Source organism: Brachyhypopomus gauderio, chromosome 9, assembly GCF_052324685.1.
Source record: "Brachyhypopomus gauderio isolate BG-103 chromosome 9, BGAUD_0.2, whole genome shotgun sequence".
In the NCBI taxonomy this organism is placed as follows: Eukaryota; Metazoa; Chordata; class Actinopteri; order Gymnotiformes; family Hypopomidae; genus Brachyhypopomus; species Brachyhypopomus gauderio.
In genome coordinates this window covers 20,487,960-20,515,084 of record NC_135219.1, presented here as the reverse complement: position 1 = coordinate 20,515,084, position 27,125 = coordinate 20,487,960, and the positions used below count along the sequence as shown (strand labels likewise).

Sequence of the window (27,125 nt, the reverse complement as noted above, 5' to 3'; positions counted from 1 at the left end):
AATGTATTATAAGATATAATACTCATAAGACAGACACACATGCACACACACACACATATATATATATATATATATATATATATATATATATATATATATATATATACACTGCATGAAAATAAAGCATTATAGCATTATATGTCCATCCATCACGTCTTCACTCCATGCTCTGTGTGTTTCACTTCTGATTTGTTAAGTGCAACACTGAAGAGAAATCAACCATGCCGGGCCAGCTATCGGCTACGGCTGTCCGTAACGGAGTGGCCTGCGGATGGATCAGTTGTCATGAGTTTTAAGACTAATCTCTGCAAGTCCCGTGATAACGCTAATCAAAACACGATGTCCAAATGCACAGCAGGGCCCAATCTGGATTGTGGGGGCTTGGAGGCATTTGCCCTCCCCAAAAATCTATGACTATAATGATAAACATCCTAAATCTTTGCTTCTCTTCCTGCTTAGAATGTGCCGGAGAGCCACTCGGCTAATTCTGCAGCTTATCTTCAGTGTTCATTTGTGCAGGAAGCTGGCCTTTCACAAGGGACATGCTGGATCCTTATCACTGTTTAGTACCTCAGTGTCTTTGTGGAAGGGCCTGATATGGGCTGCTGGGGGTGGGCTGTGCTGTGAAACAGCTGGCCGAAGGAGGCAGAGGGGGCTGTGGCTAATCCTGCTGCCCGCTGGTACTTTAGGGCGTCCGCTAATCCAGCAGACTATGGCCAGGCAGCTCCTCACCAGCGATATCACCCTCTCACAGCCCCGCTGAGGGCCCCAGACATCGAGCGGCCACTCCTCGGGATTATTACACAGATGGATACACACAGACGCAAATAGACACACTCACTGACGCGCATGCATTTACACACACACACACACACACACACACACACACACACACACACACACACACACACACACACACACACACACACACACACACACATAATTCCTCATAGGACTAAATGGTTAGATTAAGTATTGCTTATGTTGTAACCCTCACTCTTTCTCGTCCTCTTTTTGTCTCTCTTTTTGTTTTGTGTGCTTTTTTTTTTGTTTGTTTTCATTTTTCCTTTGTTTCCAGTTGATTTTATAGGTGGGTTCGACTCCTATGGTTACCAAGGGCCGCAGAAGACATCTCATTTGCAACTACAACCAATGTACATGTAAGTACTGGAAGCACACATTTCCTAAGATATTCCTTTATTGGTACTACCCCCATGTCCTTGTCCTTATCCCAGTGCATGTGAACACCCCAGGGTTCCTCTACTACTGGTTCCAGTGTTTTGATCCCAGCTGGGTAGAGAATCCAGCTACTGAGCGCATGTGTTCATGGGGATACAATGAACTTGGCTGTGGTCTCCAGCTTGCCGCGATGCCTTTTCTTGCTGATCCGCCTCCAGACTCGTGTATGGCCTTGTTCTGAGTCACTGCTGCTGCGTCTGGGAGCAGAATGCTCTCGGCTTTCTACCCCAGACTCAAATTGGCCATAGTGGGCTCTGAGTGGAGCAGGCAATGAGGGGAAAACAGCAGACGAGACGGTTGAATGAAACACCTCAGACGTCCACCGCTCACTATACTATCAGAAGAAATAATATCACCGTCACCCCACCCTAGATAACGGCCTGGGTCAACTCGGAGGGGACGGGCTGTTTGCTCGGTGTCCGCTGACAGCTTAAAAGTTTATGAGGACGTGGTTGGATGCGCAGAGGTGGGCTCGGTCGCTCCATGGGGAGATTTTGAAAGGATTTGGCTTATTGACACTGACATGCCAGTGATGGGTTTATGTACACTGGGTCTTCTCCTGTCTATAGTGTACCCAATTATCCTGGAGAGAGAGACAGGCCACAGCACTCCTGAACTGAAGCTGCCTCTGTTTATATCCAGGGAACCGGTTGATTAAAGAGTGCTTTCGAATAAGGCACGGGATGTCTTTGATGGATTGCTGGAATCACTGGAAATGAGTCCGTAGCAGTGAAAGCTGTTTTTGTGGAAAATGCACATTTTGGCAGCTCATTGTCCTTGACGAAGGATGCACCAGCTTCATGAAAATATAACACAGCCTGAGCGGATTCCACAGATTGCATCACCCAGTCACCCTTGTGATAGCAGTGCCATGGGTGGCACAGCCCATCTGATATGGAAACACATGGCAGGTGTTCAGAATGTGCCCGTCGCCAGGCTTGGCAGAAAAGCGACACTGACGGCGATTGCCCGTCCTCGGCCTGGGCGTTCCCTGCCGGCTCCTTCGGGTTAGGGGAAGGGGCACGGCTGAAGGAGGCCTGCCTGGCGCCACCCTGGAGCCCGGCCAGGGACACGGGACAGGAGGGGACGGGTCCATATGGCATTAGAGAGGGGTGGGGGCGTGATGGCTCACCTTCAGGTTCAGCGGGGCCTGCCTGCGGTGCGGAGAGTGCCTGAGGGGCCGCCTCCTTCCGCTCATGCCGGGCTCTCATTTCGAACCGTGCGTGAGCTGGCAGCAGCCAGGCAGCGGTGAAGATCAGTCCGATTCAGTCCGGTTCAGTCCGGTTCGATCCGAACGGCACCACAGCCGAGGACCCCACGACCAGACCAAAGTGGAGGCAGAAGCATGCGGTGAGATGTACTGCCAAGAGCCTCAAATCGAGCTTCAGGTACAAGGATGCAGTCCTTCTGAGAATGACAACTGTTTCGGGTGATTTCTCTGTTCCATCTTCACCTCAGGACGAGGATGTTTCAGGCGATATCTGGAATGTGGCAATACACCTATGATTACTCATCCCTTTAATATTTCTAATTATATTAGAAGTGTTTTGTTATGTTAGATCAGGGGTGGCCAACCCGCGGCTCGCGAGCCGCATGCGGCTCTTTGCCTGGTTTCGTGCGGCTCCCCAGCCGGTCCGCGGGCTCACCTGCACTAACGGGGCGACACACTGCTACATTTTCGTGGTGCGCGGTTTGTTTACAAGCCTAGCGAGCCGCTAGTACTTTTAAAATCGCCGTAGTGGAAAACACGCATTTGACTGTCTTCACAGCTAATAATTTAACCCCACCCGCTCGACAGCTTACACTCGCCATCCCCCCCCCCGCTCAACAACTTACACTCGCCAATGCATGATGTGGCTCTTTGCCGTTACACAGTACAAAAAAATGGCTCTAGGTCTCTGGCGGGTTGGCCACCCCTGTGTTAGATGCACACATTCCCACATTAATTTTCAGTCAGTCTTCTGGATCTTTCTTACAAAGGCGTCTGGTAGAATCCTTCTTTTTTCGTGTCATGGGTGTCTTGCCGTTGCAAATGTCAAAAACTCCCTCTCAAATTCAAAAAACCTTGTCGCTTATTAACACCTTCACATTTCACTTCAGTCTCTAGAACAATCTGACTACGCATTTTATTTTGTTCATTAAAGATGTAAAAGTCGAGCCCAACTGTGGAAAACAGGAAAGGTCACGAGTCCTGAAATTAAGCGGAATGGGGGGAAAAAACAAGCAAATCAGTGAGGCTGAATGTGAAAGGACCACAGATTAACTGCAATTAGAAAACACACTGCAGAAAAATAACCCACGCTACATATCAGAAGGGGTGAAAGCTAAAAATATCAGATAAGACTCTTCAGCCGAGGTCTGTGCTTGCCCTTTGCATTGGTCTGTGTGCTATTTTATTTGTTGTACTGACTCTAAATGCTTCGGCACCTCTGTGTAGTATTTGAGCTTGCTTTGAAATTCTTCACCTCTTGTGGAAACAAAAGCTTTAATGCCCTTCTTCTTCTGTTCTTGTCTTTTCTCCACAGGTCAAAATAACAAGGATAACTGCCTTATAAACCAATCAAATATAGAACTGCTGTTTTAACATTTTGTCTTTTTACGTAAATGTCTTAATATGATAGTGTCTTATGAACTGTCAATGGAACATGAAACGTGGCACTTTAACCTTAAAGGCTGGAACCGACCCAGTGGACTTCCTTTGTCTCAGCCTGGCGCTTCCTGTCTGGGGCCTTGCTGGAAAGCTGGCCTGGGTCCTGCCTCCCAGCAGGCACAAGGGAGCCCCCCGGTGGTGGAGGTGCTCTCTGCAGGCACTCTGCTCCTCTCTCTGGTAGCGCCCTCCCCACATATGACAGCCAAAGCAAAAGGGTGATACTGTACAAGCGGAGAGCAGATCGCCATGGATAACCGCATGAGGGGAACGAAAAGGAAGAGAGCCTTTTCGTGCCGAGCTGACTTACCTCGTGCTGGACAGTGTCACTGTAGTCCGAACCCGACTTCACTAGAAATACTCCTCACGTAAAGAATGTTCAAAACCCAGTCGGCTATGGCTTTAGTCACCTGATGTAGTGCTGAGTGGTTGAAGAAGAATCATATGTGTGTGTTTACATATGGTTATTCCAATGGCTTTGGGATACCATGGCACTAAGTCATCAATGGGTTAATTCCTTATGTTAAATTACTGTATCTCAAATTGTTTTTTTATGTGTATTATGGATGTATTTGTCTTGAAAGTGCCAAGAACAGTTCAATATCAGAAAAATCAATATCAGAAAATTGGTACATCGGACGATTCAAATTTTCAGCGGTCCAAAAATCTTACTTCAGCCCTTGAAAGTCGTCTTCGGATTGACTGTATTTGTTTGCATGAGGTGTCATGTAGCATATTAATCTGTGACAGCAGGAAACAGCCCAGCCTAGGCAGAGCGAGCAGGTGTCCTTTCTGCAGCTGTCTTAAGCTCCTAACGTTTATGTGAATATTGTGCTTTTTCTAAGAAAGTGTTCAGTCTTGTTAAGAAGAAAACAAAGGAAAAACAAATGTACCTTCTTTCTATTCAAAGCTTTTTTAACATGTGTGCCAGTGTTCACTCTTTTCTAGTAGACTAAACTTTTATGTTGTGAAGGTGGGCCGTTCTTTTTAAAATGTACATAGAAGCAGGGGAAACCTAGGCAAAAAAAAAAAACAACAAAAATCTGCACCATTTCAGTGGTGTGATGTGAAAGTGTGTGTGTGTGTGTGTGTGTGTGTGTGTGTGTGTGTGTGTGTGCGTGCGTGCGTGCGTGCGTGCGTGTGCATGTGAGATTGTTCTGTGACTGAAACATGCTGTGTGTAGTCATTTTCATAGGAACCTGTCAGCCACCATAAAGGCCACCATGTCTGTTCTTCAGGACTGTGGCCACACCCCCATCAACACCAAATTAGCAGCATTTGCTTGTCTATTACTGACTGCAGTAAAATCGTTTACAACGTGAGTTTTTTTTTTGGGTGGGGTGTGTGTGTGTGTGTGGGGGGGGGGGGGGGGTATCTCCACTAATAGAAGTGTGCATATGGGCATCTGTGACCAGTGCAAGCTACAATTAACCATGCTCCTGAATTAATACAAAGAATTGGTTTTTTTTTTTTTTGACAGAATTTTCTATTCTCCAAAATATCTCAAGATCTCTCATGTTATATTAAGCCGTATGATACATGAAAGTGTGGAATATTTTTCATTTGGGTCATGCTATTATGCTGAACTGGGAGAAAGAAGATCAATCTAGCATCCATATCCTGTCTAAAATCAGACCATGAAATAACCCAACTGTGCAAATGCCTACCTACCTTTTGATAAACAAATTCAGAATTTCATAAATGTCCGTAAAAATGTTTGGATGCAGATATATGTGTGGATGGAAATTCATGCTGTTTGGGGTCTTGGGGGGGAAAGTGCCTGATTCAACATCCCGTTAACATTCCAGTCAATAATATTCTGCCCTTCTCTGGACAGTTAGGCTAGTTAGTAAATAGATCCACTTGGGCATATTTTATCACAACCCTCATGAACAGCATTGCCAAATCCATGGGGCTTTGGTGATTAATAAAGATGTTGTACCATCACCACTTTTCAGGCCTTATTGGCTAATAATTCCCCATAGTCATCTTTCATGGTTGCAGAATTTTCCCCTGATGCTCCAAATTGAGTGTGAATATGCTAGCTGCTAGTCTGAATTAGCGTACTTAAAAGATCGCAGTAAGCGTTGTGACAGTGTTTAGGACTTTGCCTTTGAAATGATGTGTTACAGCAATAGAGGGTTATCATTGTGTAACTTGAAGGGTGATTTACAGTAGTTGATGACTTATTACCGGTCCAGTGTGCTATCATGCCTCCCTACAGTGCTGGTTGGTTTCTCCTCAGAGACTTATGTAAATACATCTCTGTTTCAGACATGGTGCTTGATTAGTTCTAACGTGCTAACGCTGTTGCAGGACGAAATATAGGCACAACCTGCCTGTTCTCGCTCTACTAGCCGAACCCAGTCGTGTGTTGTGTGAGGTTCACCCTGTATCAGTAACATTTGAAACAGCGTTCTCGGACAATGCACAGTCCTAAAATGATGTAGACTCAGATCCAGGGAGAGTTCTCCAGATGGAAACAGATTGGCCGATCCTCCTGCATGATGCTTCTCTCTGGTTCATACGGAAACCGTCATGACGAGCTGCTGTTTACTGTCCCAAGTTGTAAATAAAAAAGTGTTTCTGAAACCTGCAGAAATTTCTTCGTGAAATATACAAAATGTGTAGAAGAATGTCCTGTGTTTAATCTAGGTTTCGAGGAATGCCTTCGCAATAGTATATATAAGAAGGTGTATTCATTTTGTTTCGGTTCAGTGGTGAAGATGAGGTCTGTGATACTCTATTGCAGTTAATATATAGTTCCTAGAGCAGAGGATCCTAGTTCAGACCTCAGGGACCCTGTAGCCATTCCTTGTTTGTATTCAGATCCAGCCCCTAACACACCCTAGGCAGGTCACGGGCGTTCTCCTGCCCATGATGGACTGGCTCGGGGGTTTTAGAGGTGGGAGAGGGCGAGAACTGAGGCAGGCTTCAGGCTTTTGGCTACTGCGCTGGGATGTTCCGCACTAAGGGACCGTTCAGACTGTAAAGACTGGGTTCAGTGCTAACTTCGACTTTTGAATAGACTTCGCTTTTTTTTTCTATTTCTGTTACTTTACAAGAATGACTGTACATCTAATAAACAGTGTTAAAAAAACTGCTTGTCATTTTATTAATTTACATGTAAAAAAAAATTATTTATGCACAAAGGTGTTGTGCTGTAGGTAATAATGTAATTGGTAGGGCATTAAACTAATGCATGTCTAGGGTAACTAGGAACAGACTATGACCTTAATGACCTTAACCACCTTCTACAGATCTCAGCCTAAGAGTTTTATTTGCTCCTGCTTTGCACTGCTGATTAGCTCCCACAGTTCTATAGTACCTTCACGTTCCTGTTGTTTTATTGACTGTCATAACGTGGAGTTCTCTTATCCTGGAGAAAAGATATCATGAATTTTATTAGCATTATTACAAATATAGTACGTAAATGAATTTTGTCTGATATTGACCAAACAGTGCGAGTTACGTCAGAAAAATCAAGTGCTTGCCAAAGCTGTGAAAAGAATGAAAGGAACTCTATAGAGAAAAGCCTAGAAAACAGACTGACGTTGACATTTTGTTTGTTAATTTTAGTCATTTCTGCTATTTTAATTACTTTTCTGTGCCTTCCAGGTGTGTTATAACTGGTAGTGTTGCAGTTTCAGAGCGGATCTCAGAGCTTTGGTCATTGCTAAGGTTCTTGATTCTGTGTTTTTTTTCTGATATTGCTACCAGCTGAGCTGCTCATAGCACTGATTGATCTGACTAAAAACAGGCCAGAGAACAGCTCCCTGGTCCACTGCCAAACAGAACAAGAAAAATCAAATGAAATCCCCCCCATATTCATCCTGTTTATCAGCCTGGTGTTCCCTATGGCAGCTAAGTTATTCATAACAGAACTTACGTGAATGAGCAACTTCGAATGTTTTTAAGTTGGCAGGTGTGCTCTCCAACACATTTGAGAGCATGTTTTCCCCGTTTCAACTTTATCTACATTTAGAATTCATTGTAATCCAATCCACTGGGATTTTACGACTCAAAACAGTAAACAAAGTCCCGCCTCTGGACAAAACATGAAACCTGCTCCATCTTAGACATAAATCAGGTCTCCTAAGGCGATCAGACAAGAGATTTTTTTTGCAGTCCTAGTGGAAATGCATCTAGAAGGGCTGCATCTCTAAGAAGCTCTAATGTTTATGAAGTTCTGCTTACGTTTTCAGAGTGCACTTTCGTCCATCGATTTCAAACATCATTACTGTCTTTAGTCATCAAACTTAAACCATAACATCTACACAGCGAGGTGCACGCAGGAGATTTGCCTAATCTAAAAGTGCATGCTGTTTGTCATATTCTATGTGGAGTATCTCGGGCTGTCTAACTGCAGTTTATTATTAATAATTATGTTATTAATAACATAGCCTATTTTGTGTGGTATGATTCACAGGCTCGCACTGTTACAACTGTTACCTTGCAAAATTGCAAAAGCAGAGATCATCTTTTGCTCACATTTTGGGGCATTGCCTGTGACATCGATAGCTCTGGTCAATAAAAATCAAACCTGAATTTCTTAGAATTGCCATACAGATTTCATTCCCATTCATGTGGTTATCACAGAAGTAATTCCATATTTACAATTTTAGAAGATTTCATCAAGAGTTTTATTATTACTACTGGAGCAATTTAAAGACCAGACTTATAATTCAGCTCCTAAGTTATTACTCAATAAGTAGTATTAGTATTACTCAATAACTACATGGAAACTAATGAGATGTTGTGACAAGAGTGATAAATGAGTGTCTGGATCCATCAATCTCTTTTTTTGACTGGATGTAGAAAGATGAAACGATGACTCGCTGCGTCTGAGAAACTTTAGAGGATCTGTAAAGTACTTCTGAGTGTTACTTCTAAGCACTCATAGGATGATTGGTGGGAACATAAGCCTCCGACTTCCCCAAAAGTGTGGCTGTCTGATGTCAGGGACCTTCTTTGGCTCTTTTCTGATGATGCCTGCACTTCTTCCCACTTTCCGCCTGGGCCTCCTGCCATAGACACCATATGCAGCCGAAACGTTTATGTGATGTGTAATATTTTATCCGCTGCACGGCGGAGACGAGCCTTCAGTAAGTAACTGCTTTCCTCGGCCGAAAAATCATTTCATCTCAGCAAAAGCATTAGAGGCTTGTGATTTAGAATGCATTTCGACTTTTGGCTGCTGCAGTAACCCTTCTAGATGGTTCTGCCCTCTCTGCCGAGTGATATTAGGGAGTGTGAAGCCTCATACGACAGACGTGGTAAGTACAGCATAAGGAGAGCCGTGTTTAGTAGAAGGGAACACATTTAAACGTTCGTATGACTGACAGGCAACGAGCTTACATTTTTTTCACCGACAATGAGTTAATGAGTTATCTTTTTTTTCACAACCCCACCCCACTCCCCCCATCACCTCCACCACTGCAGACCCCCCCCCCCTCCATTATTTCAGTATCCCACTCCTACAAATGAGTGTTTGAGCATGGCTGATGGCAACTGATGGCAAGTTCACAATTAATGACTAGCTTGTGTCTCACCTACACGGGAGACAACTGTCATGCTTCAGTGACAGTGCGTGAGCTCGATTTAACAAGCAGACACTGACAGTCCTGTTCGTGCCATTTCAATGCTATCAGGCTCTTTCACATGCTGTCATTTAGGTAAGACATACTTGCATAATATGTCTTGTGGACGTAGTGTGTGTACCCTTCATTTTAAATCCAATATAGAAATTGGGAATTTCATCGTGAACACGTGCTTTTAGCCACACTGCCTAGTGCATTATGTGCATAGTGCTATAAATTTACTTGGATTCTGAAATCACAGGAAATGTGATTTGTGAGCCTGTCACATATTTGTTCCAACCTAAAGATGTATAATTCTCTGTTAAATGTCCTCCGCTGTGTCCTTGATACATATATCACCACAGACCCAGGCGCCTCCTCTTACAAATGGGGTCGGCAATATAGGACAGAGTGATTATTCAACACACCTCACCCCTGCAGTTCACTGGGCAACGGCACGATTTTGGTTGCTTTAGAACATACATTTTATTTGGGATTAAACTAAATTACTGTGACGTTAAACTGCAGGGTGTCAGGTTTAATTCAACATCATCATCCACCATGGGGCGAAAGATTAAACTTTTTCCACATTGTTAAGAAGCAAGGATACACTGATGATATTACTAAATGACTTAGTGAACCATGGAAGAATGTTTTCAATCATAAAAAGATGTTGAGTATAAGAAATGCTAAACAGGATGTGTCAGACTACCAAAGGGAGGTGAGTTTGCCTGGATCACCAAAGGATACGGTTACTGGACCAATGGACAGAAACTGTACCAGAGTGATTGGACATTGGAGTGCAGAGAGAAAATATGGATCAGCTCGTAATGTTGGGAATTTCACCTGATTCGTGAAACACTGACAGAACGGGCATGCACGGTGAAGGGGGAACCTGTCCTTACTGACCGTGTGACTGATGATGACAGTTGCTGGGTGGATTCTGAGGGGTTAGAGAAGCCGCTTGTCCTCAAGTCCAGACAAAATAACTATAAAGAGGGCACCTGTGCAGCGATTTGAGACATTCTATGAAGTATGGAGTTTCTTAGGTCCAAAGACTGAAAGATTTTTGACTCATTACATTCACCGAGTTGAAGAAGACTTGCTGATCAGTTTGTTGAACACATTCGGACCATCACCATTAATGATGTCATTTCCAGTGGCAAGGCATTTTAATATTAATAGACATTGTAATAACATCATATCTGTTTGCATAGCCAGCTGTTGCTATGGCATCAGTGAAATTAGGAAACTCATAGCAAACCAACAGATCTACATAACTGGAACTTTAGAGCCCCATGGATTGAATGTTGTGATTTAAACATCTACTTATTATTTATGAGTGTATGAGTGCGTGTATGTGTATATATATAATTTATACTATATATAATTACTGCAGAGATTGAAGAGGTTTGTGGTCAGCCTGTCAGTGCTCAGGCCATACGCCACACACTACGTCAAATTGGTCAGCATGGCGGTCACCCCAGACGGAAGCCCCTTCTGAAGTATGTACACAAGAAACCCCGCAAACAGTTTGCTGAACACATGTCAACAAAGGACATGGATTACTGGAACCATGTCCTATGGTCTGAAGAGACCAAGATTAATTTGTTTGGTTCAGATGGTCTCAAGCATGTGTGGTGGCAATCAGGTGATAAGTACACAGGATGGTGGTGGGGATGTCCTGGTGTGGGACTGCATGAGTGCAGCAGGTGTTGGGGAGTTACATTTCATTGAGGAACACATGAACCCCAATATGTACTGTGAAACACAGAAGCAGAGTATGATCCCTTTTCTCCGGAAACTGGGCCGCAGGGCAGTGTTCCAACAGGACAATGACCCCAAACACACCTCTAAGATGACCGCTGCTTTATTGAAGAGGCTGAGGGTAAAGGTGATGAACTGGCTAAGCAGGTCTCCAGACCTAAACCCAATAGAACATCTTTGGGGCACCTCAAGTGAAAGGAGGAGGAGGACAAAGACTCGAATATCCACCAGCTCCATGATGTCGTCATGGAGGAGTGGAAAAGCATTCCAAGTGGCAACCAGTGAAGCTCTGGTAAAGTTCATGCCCAGGAGAATTAAGGCAGTTCTGGAAAAATAATGATGGTGACACAAAATATTGACACTTCAAGAACTTTCACTAAGGGGTGTATTCACTTTTGTTGCCGGTGGTTTAGACATTAATGACTGTATATTGAGTTATTTTGAGTTATATAAACTGCACACAGACTGCACACAGTCATTTTTTCAGTGTTGTCCCATGAAAAGATATGCGTAAATATCTGCAGAAATGTGAGGGGGGTGTATATATATATATACTGTTCCATTTGCAGAAGAGCAGGTGAAATTGATTCACAATCAGTGTTGCTTCCTATCTGAACACGAAGTGTGGATGACTTGGAGTTACATTGTGTTGTTCAAGTGTTCCCTTTATTTTTTTGAGCAGTGTATATCCAAAGGTATTCAACTATGAGTTTATGACATGGGTCCACCCTTTGCAGCTAGAACAGCTTCAGCTCTTCTGGGAATGCTGTCCACAAGGTTACAAGGTTTATGAGTGTGTTTGTGGGGATGTTTGGCCATTCTTCCAGAAGTGCATTTGTCAGGTCACATACTGATGTTGGATGAGAAGGCCTGGCTCTCAGTCTCCGCTCTAATTCATCCCAAAGGTGTTCTTTCAGGTTGAGGTCAGGACTCTGTGCAGGCCAGTCAAGTTCATCCACACCAGACTCTGCCATCCATGTCTTTATGGACCTTGCTTTGTGCACTGGTGCACAGTCATGTTGGAAGAGGAAGGGGCCAGCTCCAAACTGTTCCCACAACATTGGGAGAATGGAATTGTACAAAATGTCTTTGTATGCTGAAGAAGCACGATTCGTCACTCCAGAGAACGTGCCTCCACCGCTCTAAAGTCCAGTGGCGGCGTGCTTTACACCACTGCATCTGACGCTTTGCATTGCACTTGGTGATGTATGGCTTGCATGCAGCTGCTCGACCACGGAAATCCATACCATGAAGCTCTCTGTGCACTGTTCTTGAGCTAATCTGAAGGCCACATGAAGTTTGGATGTTTGTAATGATTGACTGTGCAGAAAGTTGTCCACCTCTTCGCACTATGCGCTTCAGTATCCACTGACCCAACTCTGTCAGTTTACGTGTCCTACCACTTTGTGGCTGAGTTGCTGTCGTTCCCAAACACTTCCATTCTCTTATAATACAGCTAACAGTTGACTGTGGAATATTAGGAGTGAGGATATTTCATGACTGGATTTGTTGCACAGGTGGCATCCAATTCCACGCTGGAATTCACTGAGCTCCTTTGAGCGACCAATTATTTCACAAATGTTTGCCTAGGTGCTTAATTTTAAGTGATTTAAGTGGCCATGGAAGTGGTTGGAACTCCTCCGATAATTTGGATGGGTGAGCAAATACTTTTGGTAATATAGTGTATGTACACACACACACACACACACACACACACACACACACACACACACACACACACACACGTAAAAATAATGTTGCACGTTCATTAACCGTAATATACAGGTTATGTGAATGCATTACCGGAATATATTATATAGGATGAAGTTCCGTGTATGTTTACTACAATAAAGGCGGTGTAATTCGAGTTACAGTATACTAATAATCAAAACTTACAAATCATAAAAATCACACCACCAGTCACAACGTCAGTTTCTTTAATTATGCTGCGTTTTGTGAGAAGGACGGTGATTATAACTGCGCTCTTTATAGCTGATATACGGTACGTGGCCTGGGTCCAAACGAAAGGGAGCATGTCGTCTGACTGACTCAACTCTCTTGATGTTGTTTATCGTCGAGGCTCTAAAGTAACATGGACCCTTCTGGGTTTCGGGGGACCGGGGCGGCCGTGTGTCTCGTTTACGTTCAATTAGAAACCGTATTCGGTCGTTTATTTTGTTGAGAGGCGCTCGGGCTAAAGTAAGGAGTAGTCTACAACAGGGATTTATTTCTCTACCTTAAGAGGACCCGGAAGCAGTAGCTATATGGTACTTTCAGTCTCGTTTGTGAGTTTGAAACGGCACTGTTGACAAATGGTGACTTGACTGATAGTTGGGAATGGAGGATGAAGATGAAGACGTGAGGGTCTCGTCGAGCGACATGCCCAGTTATATCACTTACGACGGAGAGTCCGCCGGTCGTTTCTCTCAGGTGTCCGGCGGCGAGACTAAGGTGCCGACCGGTGATGGTTTGGACTTTATCAAACCCAAACATGAACGGAGAGGCGCTAAAGAAAGTACCGAGAAAGAACCTGTCAGAAGAACGTCGGCGGTGGACATCTTAAGGAGAAATTTCGCAACGTCGAAACCCTCTGTAGTGAATGACAGCATCGGAGAACATCTCAAAGACTGTGATAAAGTGGAAAAGATTTTGCAAAACTTGGACCACGGCAGGACACAACAGGGATCTAATCAAGAAAGTGGCTCAAAGCTCCCAGACTTCTTCCCCTCGCTGGACTTGGAAGATCTTGAACTCTCAGACTCTGAGGAACACGTTGAGAGTAATATAGAAGATGAAAGCTTGTCGGAAGAACATGTATACTGCACCGTCTACTGCATCGCCAACGACGACTCCAAGAAACCTTCTGAAAACGTAGGAACATTGGAGGATGGAGTCCCATCACCGCCAGATGTTTCTCCTCCATCCCCAACCGAACCACTGAACCCAGAAGCTGAGCTCTACCCAGACGCGTACACGCTGGCAGACCTCGTGGACTCCACAGTGTTGAACCACGTCCATAACTCAGACTACAGTCTGTCTGTGGTGTTGACCTGTCGGGTCTGTTTTGATGACCGACCCATCAAACCTCTGCACTGCTGCAAAAAGGCGGTGTGTGAAGAATGTCTGAAGACCTACATCGCTTCTCAGGTACCACCACTCCGTTCTTGACAGAAACACTTATTTGTTTCTCATACTTCCATGAAGAAAGCTGAGAAACTTTCTTTTAAGTGTATTTTAATCATTTAAATGAGCATATTTGACAGGCCTATAGGTCGACTGACCTTTTGTTTTGTTGTTTGATACTAATTGGCCACATACTGATGTAATCAAGAGCACATCCATTTACATTATCACTTCCATGCTAAATTTACTCAGTACTTATCTGGAAAATGCTTCATTTCGTCTATATGTCATAGGTCAGTTCTAAATGAGGCGAGACATTCTCTTTCTCCGTCTTTCCTCTTATCTCTCGTTTAATCTCGGAGGCTCTGTCTCTCTATTGTGTTTTAAGGGGAACTCTACCCTCAGACATCCACTATCAGACGCATTTCCTGGCCTCTGTTACTCACCTCCATTACAAAGAGTTCTGGAGAAATACTACTAATATGGTGTCTCACCCCTTTGCGAGTATAGCAAGGCACATCATTTTATTCACTTCCTTCATTCATTTTATTCACTTCCTTTATTTAAAAAACCACAAAATGCTATGCAGTGCATCTTTTTTTTAACCTGGTCAAAATCAATTTCAGCAACAACTGATAGGCTGACGTATGAATCGGAATAGCAAGATCCCTTTTTATTTATTTTTTTCAGTTATGATGCATTTTGCAAGCCTAATGAAAGCTTTAATGAAATTCATTCTCTGATAAGGCAGATCTTTTCTGTTCACCACGGGCAGGATGGCTGGTGCGTGTAGGCAGGGATAGGCGTGGAGGCTGGAAGTTGTGCTCTACTGTAATTGATTGCTTAATCACTGAGGTTGGCCTCTCTGGCCCTTAATTACGTTACTCTGCTGTTCAGTGGAAGGGTTCTGCGTGCAGTCTGCAGGCCGCATAGAAACCAGTTGCCCTTCTAGAGGGATGTTGTTGTTATAATTGAGTAACAGTAACCTGCCTGTTGCTGGTCTCCCAAACCTGATTTTTACCTGTATGAATGATGTTTTTTTTTTGTTTTTGTTTTGGTGGGGGGGTCAGGGAGAGGCTGAGAGGCTGATGTGATAATAATATCCATGTCTTTTGTCCTGAAGATCGAGGGCTTTATTGTTCTGGACCTTATCCCAGTAAGATACGTTTGCTGTAGTGCTTTCTGTGTTTCTCTCCAGTTAATGCTTCATGTGGCCGAATGAGGTCGTGATATGCATGTAGGTGCTCTTATGTCCCGACATTAAAGTAGAATCATATATTTCATGCTCCAGGAGGTCAGAGGTGCTGCACAGTTCACCTCCATGTGACTACGCTTGATTCCATTCACATCATCATCATCATCATCATCTTGGGCTTTCTGTTACATTCGTACATGCATATGTAATATAGGATCACCCGCTCAGTTTATATAATCTTAATAAATCTTATACAATCAGTACTTAATCAGTACTTGGTGAGTTCAGGTCTTTGCCTCAGAGTTTATATAAGACAGACATGGTTGATCAGTACTCCATCAGCTCTCTTTGTTTAAAGATTTGAGGAAGGTTTCTGTAAGGACCAAACTATTTAGATGCCTTTTACTCCTGTTCTCTTAAGTCTGATCAGGTACGGCTCCCTCCGGCCTGACGAAAAAGCCCCAGACGCTTAGCTGAATGTCTGTTAGACCTCCGACATGAATGTGGACTGATGAGATGCTGATGAAGATGGTGTCTGACTTGATTAAAGGGACGAGGAAGGAAGGGCAGACGTGTTAACGTTGTACTATGACTGGAGACAGACAGGAGCAGGAAGTGTCTGTAGCACAAAAGACCAATTTAAGTGGCTAATTTAGAACTTCGAGAGAAACGAACTCTGCCCATCGTGGTCTGCGTGGAAAATGGATGGAACACTGGAAATGTCAGGCACTTAGTGTCAAAATGTCTTAAATCAGCACCCGGACAAAATGACATCTCTATATTTTAAAACACGCTTAGTCAAGACTGTTTTGAGGCTGTAACAAAAAGCAGCCCAAGTCACATGTGTAAAAAGTCTTAAAGCTACAGTAATCTTTTAATTATTAATGTATTATTGGTTAACAGTTTCTTTTTTCTGTGTACGGATGACACACTGGTGAACTCAAACGTAGCAGTAGCAGAGACCTTGTTTTGGAATCACAAGACTCCTGTAAAAATGTCATGTTTTGTTTACCACTCCATGGCAGCTTTGATGATGTCAGCTTTCAAACAGACAGAACATGCAAACCTGTGGCGGAGTAATACGTCCATGGACCCATTACCTCCTCAGATTATAGACCCCCAAAATGATTACTGACTCAGATTATAGACTCCCAAAGTTATTATAGGCTCAGATTATAGACTCCCAAAATGATTGCAAAGTTTATTAGAAACACCTTATTGGTTTGTAGCTACAGTCTAAAGTCTACAATCTATATCACTGTTGTTTTGAATGGGTGTGAAAACATTTTGTAGTGTGTTGATCGTAAAGCAACCTTTATGGGTAATGAGTTACTATATATGGAATTTAAAACTCAACATATATTATAACTAGGTGATCTCCCTCCAGGGATAGTTTGCATTAGAATGTCTTAAATTGGCTCTAGACTAGAGTATTCAACTCATCACAAATGGAAATACAGTTTTGGATTTGTTAACCATTGGTTAATTGATGTCATTCAGTATAGGTATTCAAATCATAGCCCTCAATGTCTGGATACAATAGCCTAGATATTTTTTCACTATGCCTTTACCTGGAGATCATGTGTGACAGCAAAACAGACAGGTAATTACATCAACTGTTTGGTTAAACAATGCTTCACTGTTCGGTTACTGACCACAGGACAGCTGTTGTTAACGAGATCTTTGGTGTTCAGTTACTGACCACCGGACAGCTGTTGGCTGGACATTTTGAGGGACTGGCCACTCTAGAAGTGTAAAAATGTCAAGAACACTGCTGTGCTCGATAAAGCCAGTCAAGCCAGTACCAACTCGGTGTTAATGATGTACTGAGGCTGCTCCACCCAGATAATATCCAGCCAGAAGGTCATGTAATGACAAACTGTCCAGTAATAAAGGGATGGAGGTTAGTTGACTTATTGTGGAAATGACAAAAGATGGGTTTCCGTATACAAGAACTCCACAGTAATAAAATGCGCCAACACTATAGAAGAATCTAAGTGTCCAGTGATGGTCGGTAATAGTTCTAAAATAATTGCTTATTTTTATTACTATGTTGTACATTTACCTAAAGATGTTTACAGTGGAGAATTTAACATAAGCAACAAAGTCCTTTGGGAGAGAGGCATCAAACATAAGAGGCAGGAGACTGCAAGAGAAAAAGACAACTCAAAATACTACGCGCAATTTGATATGCATATTTATAAGTAATATTATCTAGCGTATATGAAAGATTATTGCTAAAAAAATGTTCTTTGGTTGTTGTGTGCAGTGTTTCAATGCTGGTTTACTGACACGTCACACCAGATCAAGTGTCCGTGACCCTCATAAACTGGTTCCACTGGTTTCTTAAACATATATGTGTTGTGTGCGTGCGGAGTGCGGACAGAGTGAGCAAAGTCCGCAGTGCGAGCCGTGCGAGCGGCAGTGGTGTAGAGAGCCGTGCAAGACGAAGCTAATCTGCAGGCATGGTCATTAATTGAACTTGACTTCTATTCGAATGAATAGTGGAGTGCTTGTGAACTGTGAAATCACTGGTCCATTTTGGTGGTATTTAATGCTCACTGTTAAATCTACCAGTCTGTCAAATCTGTAATAAAATATTATAAATCTTATTACAAATCTGTAATAAAATATTACAGTGTTGCCCCTCGGAGTTTGTGCATGCAGAATACCGATATACTTTAAACAGTAGGATAATATAATATTCCTCTGCCCTCTTTTTCTTTTAGTTGTTTGTTTTTGTTTATGGTTTGATGCTTGTCTGTTTTGCTCACCGAAAATGTCAAGAAATAACAGTCCCCGAGCCCCTCAAAGCACAGCGCGCACCACGGGCCGACCCGCTCGAGGGAAAGCGATGATGTGGAAGTGATGGCAGCCTTGATCGCCGAGTGTCATGCGGCATCCGTCGGGCGAGCGGATGGCCCGCAACTCGAGAAGTCGAGAAGAGCTCGGCCCGGCAGCAGAACCAGTCCCAACACTTGTAAAATCACCACCTTGGGCACTGGGCCCCGAGTCTTGGATCATGGCCTGTAAAATGTTTATGTAAATGGAGGATATGTTCTATACTTAAAGGTGAAAGAGTTTGTCAGGGCATGAAGCCGTCCTCTTTAAACCTCAGCTAAACCCTTCTGGCTTTAATTAGAAGCCATGGTTGGGATTCCAGAGGGTGAAATGGCTTTTGTTTCCAATTCGCATATTTTGCTACATGTCATCATGAATCTCATTCCAGGAGTTTGACATCATTGTAGCCAAAGGAAGAGCGTACCGAAACAGCAGCTTACGTATGAGGAATGTTTATGTGGTGTAATCCAGACTTGTTTAAGCTGACGATTCCATTCCATTGAAATATTGTTGTGCTGTTGCCATCATCGAAGTTGGCTAGTGTTTGTTTAAGGATGTTGGTATCTGTGACCTGGCTGACTAGGGTTGAGGCTGGACGCAAAGAGCTTTATTCCAAAAAACCTAAAAGACAACTACAATTAGGAAAACGTCAAACACAGACACCAACACCCCCTTGAACCTAACTGGAGGGATTAAGTGGTACAGATAATAGATGAATGGATGGACAAGCCATGAAGTGACCAGACAAAAACAAAGCAAAGAACAAGACAGGACTGAACAGAATCTTAGTGTAGCTAAAAGACTGAACACTAATACAATACATGAGCAACACAACCAGGAAGACAATAGAATACTTAACTGCTTAACGCAGGAACGGGCAAATAAACAACAAGGACTACATGCAATGATCAACAAAGGTTAACTGAACACATGGGATGTAAGTACAATGAGGAAATGGGGGAATGAAATGGGACACGAAAGCAGACACAAGGAGAACCAAAATAAAAACACACGTAAAGAAAACCAGGAAGCAAAAATGGAAGACGAGGGGTTGCCGTGGGAACTGCAGCAGCAAGGAGGGGGTGCTCGACACAATGGAAATATGGCGTAATGGTTACCATGAAAATATTAATGATCTGTGTCACTTTCCATGTCTGGTAGCTTAGGTTATGTATTTATAGTTCATGTTATTTAGTTATATTCTCCCATTCTCATTTAATTCTCCTCTTAAACAGGTCTTATAAACAACATTTCACTCCAGCAGGAAGGAGAACAGTCCTTGCATGTAGTTCATGTTAGCCACGCGGGTTAATGCTAACCCGAGAGCATCTGTAATAGCGTGCAACACGTAACGCAAAGGTAGCAACACTGGAGTTTCCTGCACAGATCCGCGGTGACACAGTGCTGCTTCCACATCCACCCCCCCCCCCCCCCCCCCCCACCCCCACTTCCCAGGGAACGGAGAGGGTGTTTCACACTCTTCTGTTGTGCTAGCTATCAGCTTGGCACAAGAATAACAAGATGACAGGTGAGAAAGGGCCAGCCAAGAGTAGCCCTGGGGAGGCATTACTTCCCCACCGCCGAACAGAGGCGCAAACGCCTGAGAAATCTCTAACTGGGATGTCAGATCTCATCAGGGTCCCCGAGAAAGTGCTTGACTCCTCATCTGGCCAACCTTACATGATCAGAGTGACCTCTGAGCTCCGGCCGCAAACTTTACCTGCAGAAAACGGGGACTCTTTCCCCTCCCGAGGGACCGAGGGAAGAGACTCGGCAGACGTGCAAAAACACTTCAGCGTCGTACTGAATACCGTGATACATAATCATGTCAGGCTATACAAGACGGGTCTTGTTATGTGGCAGTCTTTGGAGTAATGAAGTATTATTTTGATTCAAGCTGCCATGATTCATTGAGGCCTCCTGCCTTTGATGGGGAGCCAAAGTCAGTTTCGCTAGTTTACAAATGGTACACATGGTACAAATGGCACAGATGGTAAAGCGGTCCCAGAGGTGCTTGCCGATCACTCGGAAAAGGTCACGTTGCATTGAGCCGTGTATCTTTACGTTACATTTTATTCAGCTGTTAAGCTTAGTGAGAACAAGCATCTCGGGGGAAGTCCTGCATACCGTAGCCACAAATCACCTCAATCCCACGTGTTTCTTTTTAAAGAAAAGCATCGCTCTTTGACTTCACGCCCCCTCAGGCATAGCCGAGAGGCCAGCTGGATTGGTAATCCACTTTCGCTGATTTTCCTTTTGTTCTTTTGCTTTTGTTTTCTCTATTTCCTTCTTGCTTTTTCCTTTACTGTGATAGTGATTGATAATCAATTTCCCAAGGCCAGTAAGCAGCTGCCATAAGCATCTCTGTTTCCCTCTATGAGGTTTTAAGGCAGCCGACTCTGAATGCATTGAATCTTTGTCGACTCAGCTGAGAATTAGAGTTACAGTAGCCACATTGGTGGTCTGATGTCTTTTCTTTGTTACCCCATTGGATCATTTGCACCCCGTGCCCAGGTCCTTGTGGGGCAGGTGGACATTGCGTGCCCCATCACAGAGTGTAGTGGCTATCTGGAGGAGAACGTGGTGGTGGCCCACCTGACTGCCGAGGAGGTGACCAAGTACAAATACTTCCTGGAAGTGAGCCGTCTGGACTCCAGCACCAAGCCCTGCCCGCAGTGCAGCCTGTTCACCTCACTGAAGGGGCGGGGCCTGCAGGCGCCCGGCAAGGCCGAGCACAAGTACAAGGTACGGCCAATCAGAGCCGCCGTAGCGATCCGCCCGACCAATCCTGAGCTTGTTTTTCGAATTGTGCGTTTGTCCGTCGGTGTTTCTGCCCCCGACACGCGGTATCCCTCCCTGCTCCAGATACACTGCACCGACTGCCGGTTTCTGTGGTGCTTCAAGTGCCACGCCCCATGGCACGACGGCCTGAAGTGCCGGGAGTACCGGAAGGGAGACAAACTGCTGCGTCACTGGGCCAGCGTCATCGAGCACGGGCAGAGGAACGCTCAGAAGTGCCCACGCTGCAAGGTGCTGCGCACAACACACTCACACAACACACACACAACACACCACAGGGATTCGGGGGCTAAGCAGACCTTCAGAGGAAGGTCATGTGAAGTTTGCTGTTCACAGCTGACAGTGTGAAAAGTGGGCGCGGTGTTGTCTGTTTCCCTCTTGTTCTCTCTCTCTCTCTCTCTCTCTCTCTCTCTCTCTCTCTCTCTCTCTCTCTCTCTCTCTCTCTCGTAACAATCAGTGGAAATGTGGCATTCCAGGAAGCGGTGGGACTGGCATCTACACAGAAGGCCTTCACTAAATTCACAGGCAGCTGTCAGTGTTGTGGTTTAAACGCTCAAGGATCTCTCAGACTCCTGCTCTCTCCACTGCTTTAATGCCAGAGGATCCTTTCAGCATAAATCATGCCTGTAGCTTTTGAGTCACAGCACGGACAGGCAGCCATCTGCCAGAACCTCGCCCTGGCCTGTACGAGAACTTTCAGTTCTCATCTGTAGAAACGTTGTTTTGAAAAATACATTGTAAACACTGATAACGCTTGCGCATTAGGGGGAGTCCCAGACTGGCTGTAGAAAGCAACAGCTGTCCCATTGCGACTCACCAGTTTGACAGCCAGAAATAGTTGGAAGTGTCTGTTCTTATTAATCACAGCTGATATTACCCAATTGTAGTTGGTTCTCTGTCCAGTGTTTTTTTCTTCCTTCTTTTCTTTAATTGCCTATGGCGTTCTCTATGGCTCCCTACAAGAACAAAGACAGGAAGGGATGTGGGAACTGAGTGCTGAAAAAACCTGACCCCGCCCACCCATTGTCGTCGCCCCCCGCAGATCCACATTCAGAGGACGGAGGGCTGCGATCACATGACCTGCACCCAGTGCAACACCAACTTCTGCTACCGCTGTGGCGAGAAGTACCGGCACCTGCGTTTCTTCGGCGATCACACCTCCAACCTGAGCGTGTTCGGCTGCAAGTACCGCTACCTGCCGGACAGGCCACACCTGCGGCGTCTGGCGCGGGGCTCCGTGTGTGGTAGGTCTCTGTGTGTGGTAGGTCTCTGTGTGTGGTAGGTCTCTCTGTGTGGTAGGTCTCTCTGTGTGGCAGGTCTCTCTGTGTGGTAGGTCTCCGTGTGTGGCAGGTCTGCGTGTGTGGTAGGTCTGCGTGTGCGGCAGGTCTCTCTGTGTGGCAGGTCTCCGTGTATGGTAGGTCTCCGTGTTTCAGCCCCACCTCAAGCCCTGCGAAAGGCTTTGAGTCAGCAGCTTCATTTCAAGATACATCTCGAGGCATTTTAACACCGATGTCTTCGTTACACGGCGACTTGTGCTTGTGAAATTAGTGCGGTTTGAAATCCTTGAAAGCTGGAAGGCTCCTCTTGCGGGGGGGGGAGGGGAGCGTCTGCGTCTCTAGGGCGGCACCCTGTTGTAATAAAATGACTCAGCGCTACTCCGACGCCCGCAGCATGCCGCGCTAGTCCTCCTTGATTCAAAATGCTGAATCCACCTTTTGGGTTTTGTCTCTGATCACAACAAAAGAACAGCAGTCCTCCGCTCCGGGCCTGTGACTGAGTCATGCAGATGGGGCTGCTCGGTGATTGTGCAGCCCTTAAGCCTTTTAGCAAACACCTTTGATGCTGCGTCGGCCATTATGGCGAGGTAAGACGAATCTCTCCGAAATGACAAAGGTGGTTTGAATACTGTATCTGGTCTGTGGAGGGGTGTTACTGGCTTGAGAAAGGGAGACGTGTGCCTGCTGCGTGCGTCGCTAAGTTTATGGCACTGGAGCGTAATACAAGGCGGTACCTTCACGTGAAGCAACACCTACGTGCAAGCAGGAACTTGCCAGCACATATTTGTTATAGACACAGTGCTGCGTGTTTCGCCCTTGTCCCACGGTGTTACTGTTTGTTTTGCAGTGAGTAAAGTGCTGGTCGCCCCAGTGGTCATCGTGGTGTTGGTGGTGGTCGGTGCCTTGGCTCTCATCATAGGTAAGACACTTCTGCTCCGTCTTTGGCTCGTTTATACTGTTATATCAGAATTGTAACTATTTGCTGTTCTATTAATATTTGCATATGTAAAGACATTTGGGTTTGCCTTAATTGGGTTTGGGTTTGGGTTTGCTTAATTTGTCAGAGACTGTGTGATCATAGTATTTGTAAATGTGGTGTATATGTGTCCACTGGTGTTAAAGGACACCGCTGCATCATCAAGAACAAACTAGCTTCCCATTAATGCTACATTAAGGTACTCCAGAAATAAAAGTTTCACTTGCAGTGAGTCGAGCGATCTTGGTGGTCTCTGCCCAGGTCTGGTCGCGTTCCCCGTCTACTACATCTATAAGAAGCACAAGAAACACTCCAATGGGACAGGACGTTGGCTGTGCTGAGAGCTTGCCTTCTCTCTCTTTCTCTCTCTCACACACACACACACACACACACACAAAAGAAAACACAGGACATGTGCCAGGAGTAATCAGAGAGTGAGCTCACTGACCTGCACTGCTGCCTAAATGTGCTGAGGTCTACATGGTCTGCACAGGCTCCCTTCCCTCCCCGACTGTATCCGGTGCCCCGCCCCGGTGCCCCGCCCCAGCCGCCAGTGCCACGCCCCAGCCCCCCGTGCCATGCTGAGTCTCTGTGCAGCACAAAAGAGTGATCGCGGACCACAGTGATCGTTATTCTGAACACAAGAACAGTTCCGTGAATGCAAGATCGCTGAGAAACATGGCCAAACAGCTAAGACAGAGTGGACAGACGTGTAGTATAATCCATCTGAGCACCATCATTTTAGTCTTTTAGCCTGGTCTGTATATACGAGCATGCTTTTATAAGGACACGTATGGGTGGAGTGTCACATCTCAGGGCTTGGAGGGAGGGGGGAGTAAGAATCCAGTTCTCCTCCACCACCACCACCACCACCACCATACACCAGAACTCCGTGCCAACCTCCGCTGGAGTCCACGCCATTACCAGAGGCTCACGTGGAGCTGCGGGGAGGATCGGAGCAGCTGCAGCGTCTCCGGGGGGGGCGGGGCTGGTCACCCCCGCCGGGCCCGAGAGGCGACTCGCCATTGGCCGCCCGCTCGGCAGACCGCTGCCGCACCATCCACCGCCTCCACTCTGACCTGAACGTGCCTGCCACCTCTCCTCGCAGCCCCGCGCACCACCGAGCTCTTGCTCCCTCACGTTCTGAAGAACGTCACATTTATTCGGACACGTGATGCTTTTGGGCTCATCTGGTGGTCATTTCCAATTTTACCTCTAGTATATTTAAGATTTGCACATAGCATTTTATATGCGGAACCCCTAGCACGTGTGTTGCGTTTAACGTATTCAACACCTCTCTCTGCTCTTGACTGCTCCGTCTGCTTTCTTACTGTACATTGCATTGTACGTCACACTCAGATCCCATGTTGAATTCTTTGATTAATATTGTGAATATTGTGCATTGGTCTATGTTAAATGTCAATCTGAAACACTACTCAAGCCATTAGAGACACTGTATCAAAAAACGTGCACGTCACTGGTTGACGGCACTCCTGGCAATCGTTGGAACGCCCAGTAAACGCACGAAGGTGACAATCGTGTGTATGAACCCAGCCGGCCCGAAGGGTTCATGTCAATGTTTTTTTTTTGCTCAGGGAGCATGTTGGGACTTTCATACACGTTGCTCTTGCCCCCCCCCCAGCACGCAGCAGGGGTCTGTCTGTCAGGTCATAACGTTACACTTCTATACATCGTTCGAAATGAAACGGGTCACGGGGCGAAGCCCAACGTCTGTCTGAGGCCTGCTGTCTCAGTCTGCTGTATGACACCGTGCGATTGAAGTGGTATTACTGATGTATTATTGACATGCTGATGTATCTTTTGTTTATGGAGTTTTTTTATTTTTGTTTTGTTTTTTGGAGGGGGGCATTCTTTCTGTGCCTTTTAACAAGCTGTAAATGGAATTGGACATTATTTTTAGAGAGGTCATTCTAAATGTATGTTTTAGGTTTTCTTAACTGTCCATGCCACATATGAGTGCCTGCACACTTCGGTAAATTTGCAAACACCCGCTGATAAGGCTGTATTTGGATTTCAGCGGGATGTGTGTATGAGACTATGGCACAAGTTATGTTTTTATGAATGTGTTTAAGGAAGAAAGCACATTGTAACCCGTTTGCTGTTTGTACATCCACGCAGATTCTTGCGATGTTCAAATCTTATATGCTGCTGCAGTTTAAGTCAAACACGCCAGTCCGTTATCGCTGACGGCGCATACGTGTCTGTATTCACTGTGTTAGACTGTGGATTAAATAGTCCTAGGTGAAATGCCAAGATGAGTTTATTTAATTGCGAACGCGGGCTAATAAGTAGCCGAATGTCTCACTCCCGATAATAAAATGTCATTACATGGCACGGAAACTGCCATGTGGATACAGTGGTCTCCCTTGTTTTATTCGTATGCTGACTGCAGACTCCGCCGTTGACATTGAAACGTTATTGCCGAACATTTGCATGGGTGCCAGGCCGGTGTGAAGATCCCACACGGTGATCACTGGACCGGGTGTTCCGGGGTGTGAGAGGCGGGCGGCTGGTACCGCAGCTGTGGTCCACACTGATAAGGTGACACCACACCACCCAGCTGGCCTGGTACCGGTCCAGGGTGTTTACACTGTCAAACAGCTGTACGAGTCATTTCTGGGAAGAACTGACATTTATGAGAGTTTATGGAAATGAATGGCCACGATTCAGGCCAAACTAGGGGGAGTGTCTCTGCTATTTTTAACACGCTTTGATGTTTTGTCCTTTTTTATTATTCGTTTGTTTAAAGCAGCGTTTTGCTTATATTACATGGATGAATCTGTCTCTATTAACTTGTTTGATCACACAGCACAGAAGTAAGGTTTCTGTCCACCACGGGCCTGTCCCACCCGGCCGGGTGTCTCAGACAATGAACATTCCAGCGGGATCGATGTCCTGCCTGCCTAAGCACTTTGTCAGATGCACCGGCTGCTAAGGCGATGCTTCCTGAGATGAGGTGTGGGCCCAGGGCCAACTGCTCTCCAGCGCAGCTGACTGACATGGATGTCCTGTTGACACATGCTGCCGCGGCCTTCTGTGTGTTCCCACCACCGCGCCGGTGACAGAATGATGGAAGCAGCGCTAGTCTCTGAGTTTAGCAGACAAACTCTCCCCGGGGAACTTTCTGGCGTATTTGATTTGTACTGGCACACTATTTCAGACATGCATACATTCACATTCAAAGCCTATAGATCTGAATTTCAGAGGTCAATGTTTACAGAGTCATCATGCATTCAGCTTTAATTCTGGTTCACTTGTTTCTGGACAGGTATCCAATAATAACAACAGGAACAGCTCAAAAACATCTGACAAAGTATCATTTTTGTAAGTGTCGCTCTGGATTAGAGCTTCAGGGAAATGCAAATGAAATATGTAAATGTATTTTACAGTAGGCCTACTTGCCATTTTTAGTATTATATAGTAGGCTACATAGCCTAGTATAGTATATATTGAACTTTTTTAATCTAACTTGGTAGTGAAAGTTATCTCTCTTGGTAGTGAAAATGTTATATTTTTTTTGCAGAAAAAAGTTTATAATGCCCATTGAAAGGTTAGGCCTACACGTTAATAACATTACAGTCATAGATTTTCTCATCTGTGTACCCTCACCCTTACGTGGATGCAGTGAAGACACTACAGCCCAGTCATGCCCGTATCTCAC

The 27,125-nt window shown here is 45.1% G+C and overlaps 2 protein-coding genes across 2 annotated transcripts in view; both read left to right on the top strand.

The window, feature by feature from the left end:
* The window catches only part of nkain2 (sodium/potassium transporting ATPase interacting 2), a 99,877-nt gene extending 94,931 nt beyond the window's left edge, over positions 1 to 4,946 (top strand). Inside the window, exons 6-7 of the mRNA XM_077017850.1 lie at positions 1,079 to 1,160; positions 3,765 to 4,946. Coding sequence (XP_076873965.1) covers positions 1,079 to 1,160; positions 3,765 to 3,774 — 92 coding nt within the window. The 3' untranslated portion in view covers positions 3,775 to 4,946. The remainder of the gene's footprint in view (positions 1 to 1,078; positions 1,161 to 3,764) is intronic.
* An 8,307-nt stretch (positions 4,947 to 13,253) lies between these two features.
* On the top strand, positions 13,254 to 25,816 carry rnf217 (ring finger protein 217). The gene is made up of 6 exons (XM_077017849.1): positions 13,254 to 14,379; positions 20,906 to 21,136; positions 21,257 to 21,421; positions 22,233 to 22,434; positions 23,315 to 23,386; positions 23,705 to 25,816. Exons 1-6 carry the CDS (start codon positions 13,570 to 13,572, stop codon positions 23,782 to 23,784), a joined length of 1,560 nt encoding a protein of 519 aa, XP_076873964.1. The 5' UTR covers positions 13,254 to 13,569; the 3' UTR covers positions 23,785 to 25,816.
* The last annotated feature ends 1,309 nt before the right edge of the window (positions 25,817 to 27,125 follow it).

Excerpts from the sequence above, each read along its gene's own strand:
- rnf217 (XM_077017849.1), top strand. The coding sequence starts at position 13,570 with ATGGAGGATGAAGATGAAGACGTGAGGGTCTCGTCGAGCGACATGCCC. Across the intron at positions 21,137-21,256 it reads AGGCCGAGCACAAGTACAAG|ATACACTGCACCGACTGCCG; the intron begins GTACGGCCAATC and ends TCCCTGCTCCAG. Across the intron at positions 21,422-22,232 it reads AGAAGTGCCCACGCTGCAAG|ATCCACATTCAGAGGACGGA; the intron begins GTGCTGCGCACA and ends CGCCCCCCGCAG.